The sequence below is a fragment of the Panicum virgatum genome, chromosome 3K, assembly GCF_016808335.1.
Source record: "Panicum virgatum strain AP13 chromosome 3K, P.virgatum_v5, whole genome shotgun sequence".
NCBI lineage: Eukaryota > Viridiplantae > Streptophyta > Magnoliopsida > Poales > Poaceae > Panicum > Panicum virgatum.
Genome location: NC_053138.1, coordinates 53,438,048 through 53,458,655, shown reverse-complemented (window position 1 = coordinate 53,458,655; position 20,608 = coordinate 53,438,048). Strand labels below are relative to the sequence as shown.

Below are 20,608 nucleotides of genomic sequence, written 5' to 3'. Positions count from 1 at the left end.
ACATTAATTTGTTTGTTTGGTGTTGGGCTGTCAAAACTCCCTGAATCGACAGATCTGATGGATGCAGTTCCTGCAACCCGGAGAATGGCATTCGCTGTTCCTCGGAGTATGTAGTGTGCAGGCGTGAGCAGGGAGATGTTCGCTGAGATTATTGGCAGCAGTTACATCAGGGTGAAAGGACGAGGAACCAGAGTGGTCAAGATCTGCAGACATCAGTGAAAATTTTGTGGTGGAGACTAGTTTGTAGACCCCTCTTGTCCTGCTTTAATTACAAACTAAAGAGAATCAGCATCAAGCATGTGAGGTGAGAACATTCTTTAGTAGATGTGTGCCACTGACAAAATTTATGATTTTGAAATCATTGGTATGCATGTTTCTGTAAACCAACTAGCAAGGCTAATATAAATTTACTCAGGCGCTACCATTAACTAATGAGTAAATTCCCTATATGCCATTGAAAAAATGTAACACATCCCTTCTATGTCATTGAAAATTAGTACATCCCTTCAATGCCATTGTTTTTAATTTTACATTCTCTCTATGCCATTGGTGTTAAAAAATACTAACGGAGTAGTTAAACTGAAAGGCAAAAGAATAATAATACCCTTGACTCCTATTCCTTGCCCTCTCTCTACTACCACTGACGTGGGAGACCCACACGTCAGATTCATCTTCAACCTTGAACCCATCGGATCCACGACGGCGACGGAGGGCCCGACGCGCGCGGCGGAGGCCCGTGCTGCCCCTCCGCCGCGGCCGCCGTCGCGCGAGCCGCCGCACACGCCGCGCCCTCGTCGTCGGGCCCCTGCCACGGCCACCGTCAAGCAGGCCACCACGTGCGCCGCGTCCTCCGCCACCGGCCGCACCCTCCGCCGCACCCCTGCTCTGGCGCCGTCGCGCTCTGCGTCCTCCGCCGCGGGCCGCGCCCTCCACCGCACCTATGCCCAAGCCGCCCTTGCCGCGGCCGTCATGCCCTCCGTCGCACAGGCAGGCTCCAGCGCGCGGCGCGGGTCCAGCCTGCCGCGGCCGCCCATCCTGCCCCTCCGCCTGCGTGCGAGCCGTGCTTGCTACCCGAGGCGGAGGGCGGTCGACGGAGGCGCGGCACTGGGGCGGACGGCAACCGGCAGAAGACGCGCGGGGCCACGAGTCCGTGCTCGCACGTGGTGGCCGGCGCGACGGGGCCACGGCAGGGGCGCGCGCGGAGGGCGGTCGACGGAGGTGCAGCACTGGGCGGACGGTGGGTGATGGAGGCGCGGTGCGGCAGCCGGCGAAGGGGGCGCGCGGGCCATGGGTTCGCGGCGCGACGGGCCACAGCAGGGGTGTGGTGGAGGGTGCAGCGCGGGCCACGGGGGCTGCGGTAGGGCCATAGAATCGGCCGGGATTTAGTCGGCCGACGATCTTGAGGGCTACGGGAGAGGAGGAGAGGCCGAGAGGATGAAGCAAGGGTAAAAAAGTCAGAACTTGAGCAAACTTGACGCCGTTAACATGTCTTGTGACGGCAATGGCACAGAGAGGATGGAAAATTTAAAACAATGGCATCGAAGAAATGTGCTAATTTTCAATGGCACACAGGGAATGAGTTGTATTTTTCAGTGGCACATAGGGAATTTACTCATCTCTATTCCTACCCCAACAAAACTTGTGCCCAGGAACTCAGCATGAATAAGACCAGTCTCAACATGAAACTACCAACGGGGCAAGAAACCTCCTGTGGAAACTACTTTACCCAAACAGGCATCTGCACATGGGTCCAGCGCGTTTCCCTCTCATGTCTCACCTCGTTGCTCGCGTAGACATCGTTTTTTAGACACGAAATCGTTTCTCTCTCTCACTATTTAGAGCAGTCCCCATGGAACAAACTGACACGGTTTCCATAGCACAAAAATTCATCTATAAAAACTATCTTCTAAGATGAGGCTGTCTTCGAGTAATAAATATTTTCTCTTTCTCTCTCATAACTCTATCTTCTTACTTTAATAGCAAGCCAGCATGAACCCCTAAAAATTAGTGGTTTCTCTCCAACGGTGATTTTATGATTTTTTGGTGCATTGGGTGAAGTGAAGACTTGATTTCTTCCTTGAGAAGATTTTTTCTCTCTTTCTTCATTAATTATGTTGCCATGTCAACATTTTTCTTAGGTGCCAAGTCATTTAATGAGGATAGAAATATCAATACACCATTGGGACTGCCCTTAGGCCAGTTTCAGTGGGAGTTTCATGGACACATATATCTATACTAGAAATTAGGTAACCGTGCGAGATGAGTTTCATGGTGATGAAACTCTCCTCACATCTCATGAAATTCCATACTTCTCTCTCCTTGCCATATCAATAAAATTGATAACATTTAATGTCATGAAATCCTCCGTGAAACCCTCTTTGAAACTGGCCTTATATACCTCGCCACCTCATCAAAACGCCACATGACAGCAACATTAATTGCAGAAAACAATCCTACGTCACCGCGTTGGGGCTGGCCTAAGCTCGTCGATGTGTTAGACTGGTCACTTTTGTGGGCATCCAGACCTAAGGACCTTGGAAGATGGGACAAGAGCAAAACTTTCAAAACAACCTAGGGTGTGTTTAGATCCCATAAAAACCCACCCAATATCTAAATTTTCCATCACATCGAAACATTAAATATAGCAAATAACTCATGCATGGAGTACTAAATGTAGGTAAATAAAAAAAACTAATTGCATAGTTTTGATGTACGTTGCGAGACAAATCTTTTCGAGCCTAGTTAGGTCATGGTATGACAATATTTAACACAAATAAACGAAAAGTGTTACAGTGTGCTACAGTATCCGATGTGACTTTTCGCATTTCCTTTTCCCTCCATCTAAACACAGCCCTAGGCTAAATCCAAAAAAGTTCAAAAGGAAATAGTGGAACAATCTCTTGATGCACCAATCACACAGGCAGAATAGCGCGCGAAAACGGCTCCTTACAAGGTGGACAGATGGAATCCCTTTCCTCCTGCGGCTCATGAAGATGGAAGGCGGTGAGTGGACAGCGGCCATATCTAGGTTGGTTTGTTTTACGAGTAGTTCACTAGGCAGAGGCGAAGCTAGAGCGAGGTGCACTGTCTATGATTCTTCTGCTAGCTCTCTAATTTATAAAGTGAAAATTTAATGATTATCATTGAGTTTTTATTTTGGCGTGGGTGCATGGGCACCCACTAGAGTCTACCTAGCTCCGCCCCTGTAACTAGGCTTACAGCCTTGCTACGTTTTGCTTTTCCTGTAATTCATAGGGGCCTTACGGGCACTAAACGCGCGTTGCATTGAACTTCTTTCTTCTCAATACAAAGATACATAGCTCTCCTATGTATCCATGAGAAAAAAAACGTTCTCTATACTTTAGAACTTGAAAGAAAAGATATAGAATAGCCACTCAACTAAGCAGCAGGGATATGAGTGGTAATGGCTGGATCATGATCTTATTGCCTTTTTACAGTTCAATTGAACCTGGCCTTCAATTAGTTGTAGTCACCAAACATAAAAATTTAACCTAATCCTTATAAAACCCGATTCTTAGATTTTATAGCACAAATTGAGCATTCTACTCCCTCGTCCAAAAAAAATTGCAATTCTGACTTTCGATAAGTCAAACAATTTGAATTTTGATTAAAGTTATATAAAAAGTAATAATATTCACGATATACAAAATTAGTACCATTAGATTAGTTATAGAATAAATTTTTATACTAAATTTGTTTGAAGCCATAAACATTAATATTATTTACTATAAATTTGATCAAACTTGAACTAATTTGACTAGAAACTCCATAATAATAGTATTATTTTGTGGACGGAGGAAATATTTTCTTTTACGACTTTTACAGAGTGAATGACATTCCAAGGCAGCATAAATATAAATAAATCTATAACTAAGTTATATGTGATCAAATGAGTACGAAATTTTTACTAGAGTTCAAGAATACAATAGTTTGCCAACCATAAAAATTTCACTACGATTGGACCATAGAAGCTGCAGCTATGAATTGTTTCAATTAATTATTATAGAAAAGTATAGATCTAAAGTTATATAATAAACTTTGTACTAAAGCATACCATATTATATTTTTACTATGTAGATCAACTCATGTGGAGTCCAACAATATACGATTTTTCATTTTATGATTTTCTGTGATTTACTATGATTTTAAAGATTAAAAAAACAAATAAAAAAGAAAAGGACAAAACCCTGCTATTGTAGCAAAACTACGGTCCAAAATCATCTTAGGGGGTTATTTGATCCGTTTTGAAAAGTTTATGAGTAGAATATCCGGTTTTATGGTTTAGAGAGTAAATAGTTTAGAGGGTGAAGTAGTCTATCATAAATAGTTGAGGGTTACGTAGATTTTTTTTTGGGCAGTCATGACACGTGCTAATGTGCAAAGCTGCTGCCTTGTGTTGTGGTGCTCACCACCGTAGATACCGTGTACAGGACCTGCCCGGCGTCGTGTAGCCTAGCCACACAGATTTTTATTTGAAAAAAAATAAATATACTGAATATTTCTTCGGTTCTTCCTGAGTCCGGACCTTGAGCACGTGATCCGCTGCGCCGAAGCACGCCGCCGGCGGCCGCCACGTCACGTGACGCGGAGCGCCGCCCATCCTCCACCACTCCACCGGTAACCGGTTACTTCCACCCGACCGGTGAGGCAACGCTGCACACAACCCACTGACTGGCGGGCCACGCCTCCCGAGGGCCCACGCGTCGGCGACTTCACAGACCCCCCCCGCGCGAAACGCCTCGTCCACCCGCGGAATCCGCACACGAATATTCGCCTCGCGCCCCCTTCCCAGCCGCTTCTCTCCTCTCTCTCTCTCTCTCTCTCTCTCTCTCTCCGCCGCTTCTTCCACGCCTCAGGGGGACCCACCTATCTCCGGCCACCGCCGCCCATCCCGAGATTCTCCCAACGCCCGCGCCCCAGATCTCGCGACGCAACCGTCCGCATCGATGGGGAGCTCACCGGCGGCGGTGGGCACGGCGCTGGAGGACCTGCCGGAGGACGCACTGCTGTGCATCCTCGCGCTGCTCGCGCCGCCCGACGCCGCCGCCGCCGCCTGCGCCTGCCGCCGCCTCGCCGCCGCCGCGTCCTCCCCGGCGCTCCCGCCCGCCCTCGCGCTCCGCCTCGGCCTCCTGCCGCCCTCCCCGGCGCGCCCGCTCCTCCCGGCCCCGCCCTCCCCCGCCGCCGCGCGTAGGCTCCTCCGCTCGCTCCACCGCCTCCGCCGCCTCCTCGGCCTCTGGCGCCGCCTCCCGCCCTCCTCCGGCTCCCCGCAGCCCCGCCCGCCCGCCCCGTCCCTCGCCGCGTTCGAGTGGGCCCCCGCGCGCGCCGCGCTCGCGGGCTCCCTCCTCGCCCCCTCCGCCGCGCGCGGCGGCGGCGGCGGGGTCGCCAGGTGCCCCTTCGTCACGCTCTGCATCGCCGACTCCGGGGACACCGTGGCGGCGCTCGGGGGCGCGCCCGTCTGCGTCAACTTCGTCGGCAGCAACCACATCGTGGTGGAGCCCGCGGCGGCGGGGGAGGACGACGAGATCGAGGTGGTGAGCGGGTCCCCGCCGGAGGAGATGTACGCGCACTTCGCCAACAGGAGGAGCCCCGGGTCCGGGAGGAGGAGGCGGGGAAAGCACGGGAGGAGAGGAGGAGGAGGTCTGATGGAGGCCGAGCACTTCGTGAGGATTGCGGATGCGGAGCCGACATGGGCGCGGCCGCTTCAGGGCCTCTGGAAGGTGCTTCCTCCTCTCTACGCAGAACTTGCTCAATTGTCAGTAGCGCAATGTCCTGGCAGTGCTGTTCCTGTTGCAAAGTTTGATTGTTCCGGTATCACGCGTGTGGAGTGCTCGTGATGTAGCTGGTGAGAATTGTGAAATGTCATTGCTTGTTTGTGCAATAGTCCATTGATGGGAGGTCCGGGACTGCACAATTTGCACGCCAATTCCCATGAAGATGCCTCATTCACTCTGGGCCATGAACCTCACACTGTTGGGATGGGATCGGTACCTTTGCACCCTTGTAAATACGAATTGAGGAGCAAGGAGCCTTCGTGCTTGACGACTTCACCTTTTTGAGGATCTGTATGTAGTTCATGTTGATTGGCACACATTACCAGCACAGTTGTTGGACATTGGACTGAATACTGGATGCATTAGTTTGAGTCTAAATTGAATGGATGCTGCAAAGGAGTTACATTCTCATGGTATAGTTCCATGGAGTCAGAGATGTCCAGTCAGGTTGAATGTCTTCACATTCAGCACATGTGCATCGACCTGCTTAGTGCTTGCCATGCACTTGCTTGACATGTTTGAAATAGTGTGCTTGCTATGCTGAACTACAGTTAGAATTTCTGGGATGGATATTTTTTATTGACTCAATTGAATACCATTGAGGAGAGCATGAAGCTGTTTCTTTAGAGTTGATTATTGCTATTGTTGCTAGCTTGGCCTGTTAATATTTTAGCTGCACTTATATGCTCAACCAGTCATGGGCAGTGTTTGAATCTTCTGGGCTGTAATTTTGCAGACAAAATTTGCCTGCTGGTGTTCATGTAGACTTTGCATCTGTACTGTTATGTGAGCAGCTGGTCGTTGTCATGAATTAGGCTAGTCAAATGGCAAGTATTGGAATTGAGATGGAGTTTTGTTTGACAGCATGCCAAGTTGTATCTTGCATGGTTTGATGACTGCCATTTCATAATCCCTCGTGCAACTTTTATTCTCATAGCATTATGGCGGTTGCTGATTAAGCCAACTATGAACTGGAGTGCTTTAGCCGTACTGTGTTTCTCTTGACCCTAACTTGATGTCAACCAGGAAGCATACTAGTTCCAAATTGTGATATGCAAATGGATACCCAGAACAACCTAGAGATTTGGATATTAGTTTCATTGGATCTTAATAGTTAATACTTCAGAAGCTTGGATAAATCACACTTGGTCCTTCGAAACATTTCTGGGCTCATAATACCCTCCATGACTGGCTAGTTCCTAACGCGATTTGTTTGTGTCAAAATAATCATGGTTCTCGGGGTTGCTTCTGTCGGTGAAAATGTGGAAATTAGCAGTTAATTATTTACAATATCTATATGTTATCAACTATTTTCTTTTATGAGAATCATTATGGGGGCTGGATAGAATTAGTTGCGCCTTTAGTTGAATATTATCAGGATGAATTAGTTGTGGTTTATGGTGACCCTCGTATGGAATCTTACAACATGTTGCGGTTAATGTCAGCTTGTTTTCTCAAACACAGTGTCAGATTGTTCAGCTTTTTGTGTCTTGCCTCTGAGATTTGGTGCAACATTTTACTAATTTATAGGATTTGGAAAATTACAGACTTATTCGTGCAACTTTGTACGCGTTGTGATTCTATAGATGTGAGAATTCACGGAAATATACATTATCATTGAAATCTATTAACTTTTTTTCCTCAGTTTTATCTCGTGAATGGTGAATGTCCACAGTTTTTATTTTGTTAATGTCCATTCTTTTCGTTTCTTCAAATAACTGATTTCCTCCTGTTGCATAATTGGTCCTCTGCCATGCACATAGAATGATGTTAACTTAAGGAAATGATTCTCTGTCCAGTCAGAGGATTACTATCTACATGGTTGCATGATTTATATACAATGAGTCACCTATTCTTTTAATAGTTGAGCTTTGCCATGCATACTATGTTAACTTCCATGTTCCCCAGGGTATATGCGAGGATAGGACTCTGGAGTTTTACCTTGTCGCCTATGATGACATTGGTGGAGTAACCTGTCGTCGATTTAGTGATCCAAGGGGCCAAAACTCTGGCTACTCTCCTGTCTTTTGGACGACAGATACTACATTTCTTGAACCACCATTCTCTGAGCAAGAGCTGGAAAATTACAGTAGCCGCTATCACATCCAAGGTGTGACTTCAAACCATGCAGCCGTTGAGAACAGGGTGATCTCTCGGATATTGTGCATCAATTCCAGTCATGATGTGGTTGATCCTCAACTATCAAACCCCTTAGATGATGCGAGGAGTGTGGAGGGAAGGATTTGGCTATATGAGGATGGAACCTTCGGGTTTGGATTTGTTGGCACTAATTCAGTTATAGATCTGAGGCATGTCTCCTCAGCTGGTTGTGTTCTTGATACTTAACATTAAATTTGGGTCTGGCTGGCACATAATTTTTGCCAGCAAACCCCTTGTACAGTACTTTTAGGGAAATTCAATAGTTGGTGTTGAGGCATGTTGCCTACAGTTGTTGTACTCTTGATGACAAGTTGCTGAATACGGGTACCTTCTGGCATGTAATTGCTGCTAGAATACCCATGTATCCTGATACTGAACCAAAACTTGGTCCCTTCTGGCATGTACTTGTTGCCAGAATACCAATGCACATTATCATTTCTTCATTGAATCCCAATAAATTGCAACTGTTACTTCCTCATGGGAGCTGGTACATGCTTATAGATGACTGCTATGTCCTTGTTGCCAACTTCACAATCTAGTAATAAAGAGATATTTCTGACTCTCCAACTTTCAAATGTCATCGGCCAGCAATAGGAAGTTTGTTAAGTTGTCATTTACTGTTGTCTTCTCTTGAGACTAGAAGAGTCATTTGCTGTGGCTTCAGTTCTTTTTGTTGTTTATACTGTCTAAGGTTTCTTTGTCCTGTATAAATACTTCTACATTGGAACTGTGCTGGTAATAGTAGTAGTTCCAGTTCCATAGCTGATTAGCTGTATTTGAACATAATTGGTTTTCTTGCTCGTCTCTGTGAAATAATTGTTGTCGTTGTAGTTGCATCTTCCAAAGAATAAGTCAATCATTCAATTTAATTGTCCTGAAAAGCATCTGTTTCTATGCATTCATTCTTCAGGTTTCGTGTCAAAAATTCCTGGCAGATTATTGTCTCATCTCTCCATTATTCGAGTATGTAGCTTAAGGCTAAATATTTTGCATCCTTGTCCTGTAACTTCATCTGGTTTTGATCTTGTGGTACAGTGATTTACATATGTTTTGATTTTTCCTGTGTACTCTGTATGTGGTAATATGGATGGCACTAACATGTTATTTGTTTCTAATATGGCATTTGTATTTCTGCACTAGGTGGAAATCTGATTAGCAGAAGCTACTATCTGTAGTCATGGAATCTAATGGAAATCTGAATACACTGATCATTGCTTATGACATGTTCTGCATCAAATCAGGTGAGCAAAGTAAGACCCTTTGCTTGTAGTGATTGCTGCTGCACTAGTAGAAAATGCTATTGCAAATTTGCAATATTGCTGCAGAACATCTGCCAACTTTTGACTCTTAAGCAACAACGGCAACAGATACAGCTAAGGAGAGCTCTGGTGCACATATGATACAGGCTTTATCATTTGTCTGCACGATCCACAACAATGCAAATTAAGATGTAGAGAACTTGTGCCTTTGTCTAGTTTTATATTCTTATAATCCCATCTTTTTGTTCCCTTACAAATAGGCATAACAAGGTAAAAAAAGATCTAATATCCGTCCATTGGGGTTTCTGACTTTAATACATCCTGAAATCAGTTAATCGCAGGATGATGTTATGGTAATTTAAATAGCAAGTTGTACTAAAACATTTATGTTCTATATTAATTTTGCATGGCTTCCACATTATGCACTGAATCTTCGTTTTCCTCAGTCCTCACAGTATCTATTTGCTGTATTTTTACTGTATTGCATCATTCATTCGTTCTGTACACTGGAGTTATGGTTGTCCTGGAGCATGCTTAATTTTGGTACTACGTATGGTAAATTCCTTACGTTTCTCCCATTATTTTTTTGCACATGCCAAATTAGATAAGCAGTCCAATTAAGGGCCCCCACAATAATTGTTACTGTCCTGTTTGCAAGAAAACAAACCAAAATGGTTGATGGATGGGAAGTTGTCATGTTAGTTGGTCTAAGGGACAGTTACAGAAGGAAATTGTCAGGATATTCAAGCTGGTGCTGGGGGATCTCAGCAGCTGGGCAGTGACTGTCATGATTCATAAAATTAGTGCCACCTTGGATTCTCCCAGCTTTATTTTTCTTGGGACACGTTTATTATCCTCTCTGGGATGCTGAACTATTTGTAAATAATACATCTGTTATATTATCAGAAACAATAAAATATGATGGTTTTACCAATTTTGAATTCGTTTAGGAAATTAAACTCAAAAGATGTGCTTGTTGAGTACTGTATGTGATACTCGGTGTCATGCAACGCTCTGAATTGTCATAATGGACTTGTTGACTTGCTTTACACCTGCACAAAAGCTTTTCTCTACCTTCTGGCATAAAATTCAATTATATTCGTACTACACCTTGGATCGTCTATTCAGTACTAATTATTAATTCAGTTTGGATCTATACTCTTGCTTTTGATGCAGTGCCAGCTAATCGATGTTCTCTCTTTTTTGAAACGTTTGCTCATTCAGATTTTTCGTCTTCCCCCCTTTTTTTGTGGGACTTGTTAGTTTTCTGTTGTTATGCATCCTTTAGTCAAATATCTTTAAAACAAAAGGGTGGATCAATGATTAACAGCTCTATCAGTCTATCTTGTATAGCAGATGCATCTTCTAATAAGCAATGAAAATGGTGAAACCGGTAGAGAATTTGACTCAGATTTAACAAGGTTTACATGCAGATACAAGACGATGTATCATTGTTCTCAGTGCACATGACCTCCATTGGTAAAACTGAAACCAAACCGTGCCACAGAAAGATATATTGCTCTCGAGCAAATGCAAGGAGATTCATTATTCATCTGTGGAAATGCTCAAAGATTAATACTCTGCTTCTTCGTCCTCCAGCGATCCAGCCTGTGATGTCTTCTCGTGATCATTCTCGAGTTGGCTGAAGTTCCCCTTCTCCTTGATCAGCTGGATGTGGTGATGCTTGCAGTAGAGCTTCCCCTCGTGCGCGATGTAGTTCGAAGGGCTGATGGTGCATCCTCCATGGCAGCACTTGAAGCAGCTCTTGTGATACATAGTGTTGTTGACAGTAACCTGAAGGATTAGTGGGTGTGTCGCATTCAGCATATTGTTATCATGCAAATTAATTCTCAAGAGGTACGATATGCCTGTCACCTTTCTTATGTTTCAGCAGAAAGTATCAAGAATCAAGCTTCCAACATGGAAATGCAACAAATGCTGTCTTCACGAATAGACTTTCTATTTTTTTTTCAAACACATTTATATAAGTCACGAATGTGAATTCAGCTACTGTTGTCAAGCATCAATAATTGAGCATCCAACTTGGAAATGCAGCAATTGCAGTTTTCATGGATATAACTTTCTGCATATATATATATTTTTTTCTCAAAAACATTGTATCTGTATAAATGATGAATGAAAAATTGGTAACAGGTTGTCAAGTAAAGGACACTCAACACTGCAGAATAATTGAGATAGTAGAATATAGAACCATACCCTCTCAATTGGATAGACTGTCTTGCTGCATCCAACACATTTCTCTCTGGTGCCAGCAAAGGCAGTGGAGACTTTAATAGCATTCTGCCAACATACCCAATCATGATGAGCATCACCAAGTGCCAGTTGTTGATAAAGAACAAAGGATGAACAGTACCAACTGGATGGTATGAAACATTAAAAACCTACAACACTGATATAGTGATCTATTTCAGGGGGCCAAGGTTTTATCAAAATTTTCCTTCTTGCTATATGTCACTTCTTACTGAGCTAGACTTACTCTCTTCAGATCCATGCGTCATTCATCAGGCTCTGAGTGTCTATTTATCTCACCCTTCTTCTCACTACTGTGTATTTGTATGTACTCAATCTATGGTCACATCAGATTTGAGGAGTTGCTCTGCATCTATTCTGATGAATGATTCAGATGCCTACTGTTTTTTCTGTGTACCTTAATTACTGAAAAAGACAGTGCAGTTTAACATTTACTCGACCTGCTTCTACTCTGCAAAGCATGAATCACAGCTTGTTGCATACCTCATTCTTTCTTTCTGGCTTGACAACCTTGGGAGTTCCTGAACCATTTGCAGGTGGTGAGGACAGGCTAATCAGCCTCAAGAACCACCGGATCTCTATGTATTTAACACAAAGGAATCAAGGGAACATGGTGATCGTCATCAATCATACCTTCGAAGCTCTTGTCCAGACTCCCCGTCCTCTTGAACAGCTGGTCGAAGTGAGGCCTGCAGTAGAGCACCCCCTCGAAGGAGTTGTAGTTCGCGAGCTGCAGCAAGAGAGATCGCCACCCACGCACACCGGTAAGTCTCACTGCCTTGTTGCACATCCCAGCCGTGACACAAATCTTGAGATAAAACTTCTATATTGAGCTTAAGAACTCAACTTTGCAAACTGAGGTAGTTCAGTGCGGTGGGCTAGGCTGTACCTTGAGGGTGCCCTTGCAGTGGTGGCAGCGGAAGCAGGCCTTGTGGTAGACGCGGTTGTCGGCGGTGAGCTTGTCGACGAGGTACACCGTCTTGTCGCAGGCGGTGCACTTGGTTGTCGTCCCCTGGAAGGAGGTCGCCATTGCCCTCTTCCCCTCTTCTGGTCTCTTCCCCTGCAACAACAGTCTCTACCTACAGAGGCAAGACTCCTAGTGATGCCAGCGCTCCCAGTCCCAGGCTGCTGCTGGTGGCTGGCTGGCTATATGGGAGCTGGGAACGGCGTGGCCGGGTGGTTGGTGGCTGGCGGGCTGCAGCCAGGCATCGACACCTCGCTGGGCAGGACACTGGACACAGCTAGTGAGTAGGGGGGCAGGGAATGTTGGGGGCCTGGCAGATCGGCGGAGTAGGGGTGGAGTACGGGAGGGAGAGGGAGGGGTGCACGGACGAGGAGGGGGGGGGCCGGTCCGTCCGGCATGGACGGGAGGAAATGGTGGTGCGGTGGTTGTGGAAAATTTGCGGAGGGGCGAAGCAAAATCCGGCGGCAAATGAGACCGACAGTGACAGAAAAGGGAGCGAGAAAACAGTTTGTGTCAATAATTAGAGAGAGAAAGAGATGATTTGGGTGCGTGTTTTCAGAACAGGAGAATGCGGGTGGGCGAAAACCAGCTTGTTTTCTATCTTGGGGTTCCAGAGGTGGAGTGGTGGGTAAATATCTGAGAAGGCAAAAGAAAAAAAAAGAGAGACAGGTGGTTTATTTATCACCAAATAGAGGTGAATATTATATGATAGCAGCAGAAAATTCTTTGTCCTTGAATCACCGTAGCTTGTGACCCTGGCAAGGCTTTGTATTCCTCGGGTGAAACCGGTTCTGGGGATCTCTGCTTGATTGGAACATGGTGCCATACCACACCATGTGCACTGAACCAGAGCCTTGGCGTGTCTGCAGCCTTCTGTCTTCACTGCCTGCCTCTGGTTGCTTCTAGTCAAAGTGAAAGTTAAAAAACGAGACACCGTTCTTTCCCCTACGCTCCAAACCCCCCCCCCCTCCCCACCCGGCTCTAGCGGCCAACCCCACGCCGTCGCCGCTCCTCCCTTCCTCCTCCCTCCTCCACCTCGCCGCTGCCAAAGGGGCCGCGGAAGTCCGTGCAGGCCTCGAGGAGGGCGGTGGCGAGGCTTCCCCCTGGTGGCGCGCGAGATCTCGTGGGCGCCTCGGCTCGTCGGTGCGGGCCGCCCCCGCGGCGGTGGCGGCCCTGGGCCTCAGATCCGGCGCCGCCCTGGCCGGATCAGTGGGGCTGCGTGGCGGGGGCCGCCGGAAGTGGGTGGGGAGGGCGGCGGCGGCCTGTGCGGGGCGCGGGGTGCCAGCTGCTGCCGGTGCCGTGGAGACGGCGTTGGCTGTGGCCGGGCCGCCAGTCTCTGCCTTCTCGGCCATGTTGGCCGGGGGTGTGCGGTGCGCAGGCGATGGTTACTGCTGTGAGAGGATGGTGCTCCCCTTCTCCTTTTCTCGTCGGCGATGCTGGTCCGGCGCCACCTTGGTGGTGGGGTTGGGGGGCTGACTGATGCTTGCTGGTGGCGCCGAGGTGGTGCTTTCGGGTTGCGTCAGGCTTCTTCCGGTACAGTCGGTGCGGAAGCGACGGGGAGCAGGCTACTGCCGTGGCCATGTGTTTGCGGTAGGCATGGTGCTGAGTCGGGTGAAAGCCTTCACTGACGTGTTGTCGGTGGGCATGGTGGCGGCGCCCTTGGGGCGTCGTTTCCCTATTGGGGGCACCATGGCGAGGCATCATGTTCTCTGCAGCGCGGGGCTCTCAGGGTGAAAACCTTGTCCATCTATGGACGTGCGACGGCGGCGTCTTAGCGTTGTGCCCTCGTTGGAGGCGCCGCACTTGGAGACCCGGAACGGCTTCTGGTAGTGGTGGTGGCGGTTTGGTTGGTGGTTTCGCCTGTGCGCTGCAGGATGTGCGCACGGTCTATGTTGGCAGGAAGGTGCAGAGGGACCGTGGGTGCTGGAGGACTTGAGCTGGCGAGCAAGGTGCAGTGGTGAGCTCGGTGACGGCTTGCGGAGGTGGTGCTCTCTTTGCAGCTTCAGATATCTGAGTCCTTGGCAGAGGAGTGTGAAGCGGTGGGAGAGGCGGGGCTCCCACGCAGAGTGGCCAGGATCAGTGGTGTTTATTGGTGCTGCGATGAGAGTGTTTTGCTGATGCACCACTGGAGCAGAGGGATTGACGATCATGTTCGTGCGGCTTGAGGGTGATAGTCCCATGGTGGAGGAGTTCGGGTAGCCGCTGCGGCTCTTGGCGTGGCACAGTGTTGGCGACGACGGCGCAGTTCGCGGCGGCTTCTTTCGTTTCCTCTCCTAGGTTGTGGTGGCGTAGTGTTTTGTTGGGTGTGTTGTTTGCGTCCGTTTGTGTGGTGGTGGTGTTCGCTTCGGTGTGTTATGTACGAATGCTTCTTGTTCTTATATGATGTGGCAGTACTCCTGCTTTTTATTAAAAAAAAAGAAAGTTAAAAACTGTCAATACCATCGTTCTTCATATTCTACACCTACATGATGCATAACGTGGTTAACAAAAATTGACCAAGCGCTAAACTCACTTCGTATGCAAACTGCGTTGCATATTTGACCCGTTTTGCTTCTTTAAGGAATATATACAATATACAAATATCAAGACCAATGCGTGTAAAAGGGAAGGCAATGTTTACATATTCGTTTGTAAACAGAATTTAAATTTCCGTACCTCTCCATAGCTAAAGATGTTAACTCTTCGTGCCCCTCAACCTCAAGTATGCACGGTGCAGGATTTGGTTGCATCTTCTTTTCAGCTTTGCCACTCCGCCTCTTTAATTTGTCGGCAGATCCTTAGGATGCTGGCAAGCTCATGACAGAACGAATCTCACAGCTGATGTCGAAAACAGATGTCTCAATTAGGTCAAACAGAACAGAACTTTCTTGTTACTTGACAAATATGTTTTGCAGGCATAGGCGCATAGCTTGCTCAACGGGTCTAGACGGCAAGCTGGCATTTTTACTAAAAGAAAACAAATAGATCTCGACGACAAGGCCACCCCAGCAAACATGGAAAAGTAAGCCTGCATAGTCAGGATCAGTTTTTTTCTTTTCTGAAGCAAATCCCAGTCAGGTCAGATTCTTCTGTTGCAACCTTCAGCCTTACTCATTGACCATGATTTGCTCTTGTAAAGACAAGTACTGATCCTGATTAAGATAGATGTTGTTGGCACGTAAATCTCCATGTGTGTGGGTCCAGCTTGCTAATTGCATCTCGCAGCTCTTTCTGCAGATAGCATGCACGGGGGTGGTGCTGATAAGCTTTTTCCTTCTCTTTTTTCTTGGTGGAGAGAACACAAATGATTGTGGTTTGATGAAAGTGTGAGGCAGTGAGGCTGACATCTTTGTTGCGTCTCTGGGCTGTACGTTGGTGTCGGCGCGGTGCCAGTGTGCGAAAATGCAAAATTAATTGGGTCGGTGCAATTTATATTGATGATTTAATTCGGTGCAAATGTATGTCTGTTCTCCTCAGTTTAGATAGGCTGTTTATCTTTTGCGTTTTGAGTAAAAGATACTTCTCTAATGACGTTACTTGGCTGCCATACAGTCACTGCCACATCATCACACCACAGTTGTATCCCCGTCATAACCTTATGCACAATCATTTGTACGGCAGCAGTCCTGTAGCTTGAATTGTCCGGGGGCAATTCCCGGCTTTTTTTCTTTTTTATATAAATAAAATAAAATTTCAAAAATATATGCCGATTTAGGAAAATTTCAAAAATGGGTGCCTGCCGCCCCCCATCGGCGACAAGGGGGCTGTCGCCCCTTGCACGGGCGACCGGGTCCTATCGCCCAACAGGGATCTATTTGTAATAAAAAATATTTATGTCCAGACCTCTGGGGATCTATTTGTAATAGAAATATTTACGTCCAGACCCGAGGGGGCCGGTGGCCCGACCGTTGGGCGATAGGGGGGCCGGTGGCCCGACCGTTGGGCGATAGGGGGGCCGGTGGCCCGACCGTTAGACGACGGGGGCCGGTGGCCCTCCCAATGGGCGACAGGGTCCCCCTCCCCCCATATAAGCCAAGCAGCTCTCTTTCCCCTTATTTGGAGCATCAAAAATCCAGAAAAAAAGAGAGGGGCGAGGAGAAGGGAAGCGGCGAAGCCCTACCGGATTGCGCACTTGTGATCTGCAGGTAACTACATTTAACTTGTGTATCATTTCATTGCTATTGTACAGTAATTTAATTTAATTAGTGCTATAGCAATGAAATGATACATAAGTTAAATGTGGTTACCTGCAGATCACAAGTGCGCAATCCAGCAAGACTTCGCCGCTTTCCTTCTCCTCACCCCTCATATAAGTGCATGCATGCAACTTATAAGTGTCTTCGAAAGAATACATAAATTCTACCGGCAGTACAACATATAAAGACTATACACTCATGTGACATAATAGCCATTGATAAGGACAGCTTAGAGTCCGAGCCAAGCACTATCATCCAGTGTCGACAGAAAAGTGTATGACAAATATGAACTTATGAACTTGACCACGAAATTGCACCAGCTAATGATCCTGCTCATTCACAACTAGACACCAGATACTGGAATCCGGGTCTACACAGACCAGGAAAGACGAGCATCAAACATAATACAGGAAAGGATCCGAACCATGAATGAATCTCAAAGGTGAGATCAGAAATTAATCCATCGATGATTTTCTTGAGCCTTTAAGGAAGAATAGTAAGTACAATAGTTTGCTCAAGTTCATAACGAAAGAGAAGAAACAACTACATTGGGTTAAAACCCAACAGTGATGGAAGCATAGGAAAATTCCATCGAAAATACAATTCCATGAGCAAAGTTCCTTGATTAAAAACTTGTCAGTCAACAGAAGTGCTTAAGGTTACAGAGACTACCTCCTTACAAACACCATCCTACTTTTCCTTGTTTTCCTCTGCTTCCTGCTCATATCGGCGTTTGAACTTTGCAATCTGACCAAGGCTCTGAGCCATTTGACGTTTGGCCCTCATGTGGTACACTTTGCCAGTATGGTTCACCTTGGTCATCATGATATTGATCAGCCTACCACTCTGTGTCACATAAGAAATCCATTGCATCTGAGGATGCAGTCCCTTCCTCATCCTTGAGGTCTAATCAGAAGGTATCAGGTGAGCATGGTCATCAGTTAGAAAATAAAATATAATATCTTATTTATGGACAACAATTTTTATCACTTAAAACCTTTGATCACTCCAGATAAAGAAGATGTAATTAGTAAATGTCTACCATCCTGGAGTGGCAGTCGGATGGGTGTGCAAGAAAGGGAACGAAGGCTGGGCAGAGCATGGCAATAGGGTGACCTGAGGTAGGAACCGGTGAGAGTGATTACTAATTAGCAATCCCCTAGTCTGTTGCGCAATAGGTAAAGGACTACAACCAGATTTGAAATATCCAACTCTTTGTAGTTACACTTTCAACAAATATGAATTACTAGGTCATACTAGACAAGGTAACAAAATAATGCTGGAATAAAAGCATGGCATCAGCAGTGACATCGCCACTTTAGTCAAAGCAAATGAACATAATCACCAAAGCAGCATTACTGTAAGCATAGACCAGATTTGGCTGTATCCAATAGGGATCACCATTAGTATACTCTCTTTACAAGTCAATGACATAACACAACCGATTCACTCTCATATCTTAAATACCATCCCAAGTACCACAAATCTGATGAGCTGATATAGTGTGAGGTGAAACCGTGAAAGTTATGTGGGCTACACAAAATGGAAAAGTGTAAATAGCTTTTTAATCCCTGGTGCCCATGGATAATAGATCTCAGTAAAAACTCTTCAATATATTTATCACATCAATAAAGCTACGAATTTTCGCCCATGAGAGATAGCTGACACCATAACCAGATCATTTATGTCCACAGATTATTTCGGTTCTGAATGGAGGTTATGCCTGGTAAAATATTCCGCTCAGTAAAAGAAAGGATACCAAGTAAATTAGGCAACTTAGAAGCCAACGCATTGGTGTTAAAATGATGTTGGTATAACAAGCTATCAGAAAACCATGATTCTTTTTTTATAAGGAAATACAGATAACCCTGCTTCTTAATAGCAAAAGCTATGAACCAACCGACTCTACTCTGATTTAACATTTTCCACACCAATATCCAGACTCTTAGACAGTGCAAGTAACCAAATTGCTAAAACTAATAACCAGAGCAGTCATTGCTCATCAGTCACTCACTTGCAAGAGAAGTTTCGATTAACATGGCAAAATTCCAGCACAGGACTCAGTAACTCAGAATACCGAATGATACAACCAATTGGTTCCTTCTAAAATTCCAATCAAATATCTTAAACCAGGTACTGCAACGCTGTAAATGCATTAACAAAGCTAGCTAGCTCTTTCCATGAAAGCAGAGACGAAAATGATTCCCAGCTGATTCATTTGTAAATGGAAGTCATGGTAACGAAACCAGACACTGTTCAGGAAGCAACGCGCTGATGGTCAGAAGTACAGGATACGACCACCAATCAGCCACCAAACGATTCAGCGGCCCCAAGTGGTCACTAAATAGGACAGTTTTCAGGTAATCAGCATCTTTTTACATCAGAAAAGAAAATAGCGCACGAAATGTGCCCTCGGAGCACTCATCAGACACCCTACAGAGCAGGGGCGGATCTAGTGTAAGTCTGTAAGATACGTTCGTCTAACTGGGTCAGATCCGAATACAAACACATGACGATAGTGTTTGGGGTGCAGCTTCGCGCGGAGGGGAGGGAAGGGAAGGGAAGGGAGGGGTATACCTGATGGGGGGACGCTCGTCGCCGGAAGACGAAGACCTGGCGATGGGCGGCGGCGACGACTGGCCGAGCGGCGGCGCCAGGAAAGAAGGCCGCGGCTCCAGTAGACGAGAGCGAGGAGAGTGTCGTGGGAAGAGAGGGAACCTGGGCCGTATGGGCCGGGCCGCGGCCCGGTTGCAGCCCAGATACGAGGCCCAGCAGCGCACGGGAAGCTCCTGTTGGCTTCTTCCTCCGCGGCGCCACACGTGTGTAGGGGTGGCAACGGAAATCCTATCCACCTTATAGAAAGTCTACTCATCTTCCACTTTGAGATTCGTGCGTGTAGTCAAAGTGAATGGTGGTATTTCTTTCCCTCTCTCGCGTTGCACGCTATTAGATGAGCAGAGGAACACGTCACGATAGGCATGCTGGAAGGACAAGACAGCTAGTAGGTTGGTTGCTACCTCTCCGGATGTTCGATTTTGAATTTCAAACTTGATTTTTTTCTCTAATGCCGCACCCAATTTGAATTCCGTTTAGACCATAGTATTTGTTATAATTTTCTTAACAAAATGAGATATAATATGCCTATATTTTTAAAACTTTTGAATATCAACATTTTACATATTTAAGTTCTACATTTTAGATACACTACTTCAACATTCTAGATAGACTATTTCAACATTTTCATACAAAATGTTGAATTAGTTTATCCAAAATGATGAACTTAATTAAAAATGTTAGACATTCTAATTCAAAATGTTGAATATTGTAACTGTTAGGCAAAAGTGGATATCAACATTTTTAAGATGTAACTGGTGCTAGAGAAAAAGCGATAATTTTTTATCAGCCTACCACACGATGATGATCAGTCATCTGGCAAGATTCATCTGCTTCTATTGCTGCCCAATACTGTGACCCAATTACGATATAGTGTTTGGTTGTCTAAGCGAACAGCTATTCAAACTAATATAGTTCATGGGTCGTTTATGGGTTGTTGCTGGATTGTAGATGTGTAGGCTATGTACCTTCCGGAAGACACATAGGTGCCCCCGGGGTGGCAACGGGTTTGGATATGGTATGGGTAGAGTAAGTATCCGCTCGTGACGAAATTTGAAACTCTAAGGTATATATGTATTCGTGAAGTCTGGCCGGTAGAATTTTATACCCGGGTACGGGTCGAGTTTCATGTATACATCGGGTCTACTAATGATAGTATAAATAACATATCATTTGGTCCTATAGATTAGTATATTTTGAATTTATCGTTCATACAAGTGAATACAAAGCATTAGTAAAATAAAGAATTAATAATTTTTTTATTCTGCACCATCATCATCTTTTTGTAGTTGTATGTGAGTAGATGCATTCAACTCTAACTAAGTATTTCATCAAAAAATACAATAATAATGCATACACTTCACTACAAACTAT

At 45.9% G+C, this 20,608-nt stretch overlaps 2 protein-coding genes across 3 annotated transcripts; one reads left to right on the top strand and one right to left on the bottom strand.

Annotated features, from left to right (window-relative positions):
- The first annotated feature begins 4,783 nt into the window (after window positions 1-4,783).
- Window positions 4,784-15,924, top strand: LOC120699600 (F-box protein At3g12350-like). Of its 2 annotated transcripts, XM_039983601.1 has the most exons (4): window positions 4,784-5,738; window positions 9,093-9,193; window positions 12,019-12,246; window positions 15,341-15,924. In XM_039983601.1, exons 1-2 carry the CDS (start codon window positions 4,968-4,970, stop codon window positions 9,102-9,104), a joined length of 783 nt encoding a protein of 260 aa, XP_039839535.1. In that variant the 5' UTR covers window positions 4,784-4,967; the 3' UTR covers window positions 9,105-9,193; window positions 12,019-12,246; window positions 15,341-15,924. The 2 variants fall into 2 exon arrangements, with proteins under 2 accessions (XP_039839535.1, XP_039839534.1); XM_039983600.1 differs by lacking the exons at window positions 9,093-9,193; window positions 12,019-12,246; window positions 15,341-15,924 and adding an exon at window positions 7,701-8,430 and having other exon boundaries at window positions 4,818-5,738.
- On the bottom strand, window positions 10,588-12,834 carry LOC120699601 (LIM domain-containing protein WLIM1-like). Its single transcript, XM_039983602.1, has 5 exons — window positions 12,372-12,834; window positions 12,116-12,212; window positions 11,966-12,003; window positions 11,429-11,512; window positions 10,588-11,005 (listed from the first exon to the last, which is right to left on the bottom strand). The coding sequence occupies exons 1-5, from the start codon at window positions 12,510-12,512 to the stop codon at window positions 10,784-10,786; spliced, it is 582 nt and encodes a 193-aa protein (XP_039839536.1). The 5' UTR covers window positions 12,513-12,834; the 3' UTR covers window positions 10,588-10,783.
- Window positions 15,925-20,608: the final 4,684 nt, after the last annotated feature.

Excerpts from the sequence above, each read along its gene's own strand:
- LOC120699601 (XM_039983602.1), bottom strand. The coding sequence starts at position 12,512 with ATGGCGACCTCCTTCCAGGGGACGACAACCAAGTGCACCGCCTGCGAC. Across the intron at positions 12,004-12,115 it reads TCTGGACAAGAGCTTCGAAG|GAACTCCCAAGGTTGTCAAG; the intron begins GTATGATTGATG and ends CAAATGGTTCAG. Across the intron at positions 11,513-11,965 it reads AGCCAGAAAGAAAGAATGAG|AATGCTATTAAAGTCTCCAC; the intron begins GTATGCAACAAG and ends GTATGTTGGCAG.
- LOC120699600 (XM_039983600.1), top strand. The coding sequence starts at position 4,968 with ATGGGGAGCTCACCGGCGGCGGTGGGCACGGCGCTGGAGGACCTGCCG. Across the intron at positions 5,739-7,700 it reads CGCTTCAGGGCCTCTGGAAG|GGTATATGCGAGGATAGGAC; the intron begins GTGCTTCCTCCT and ends CATGTTCCCCAG.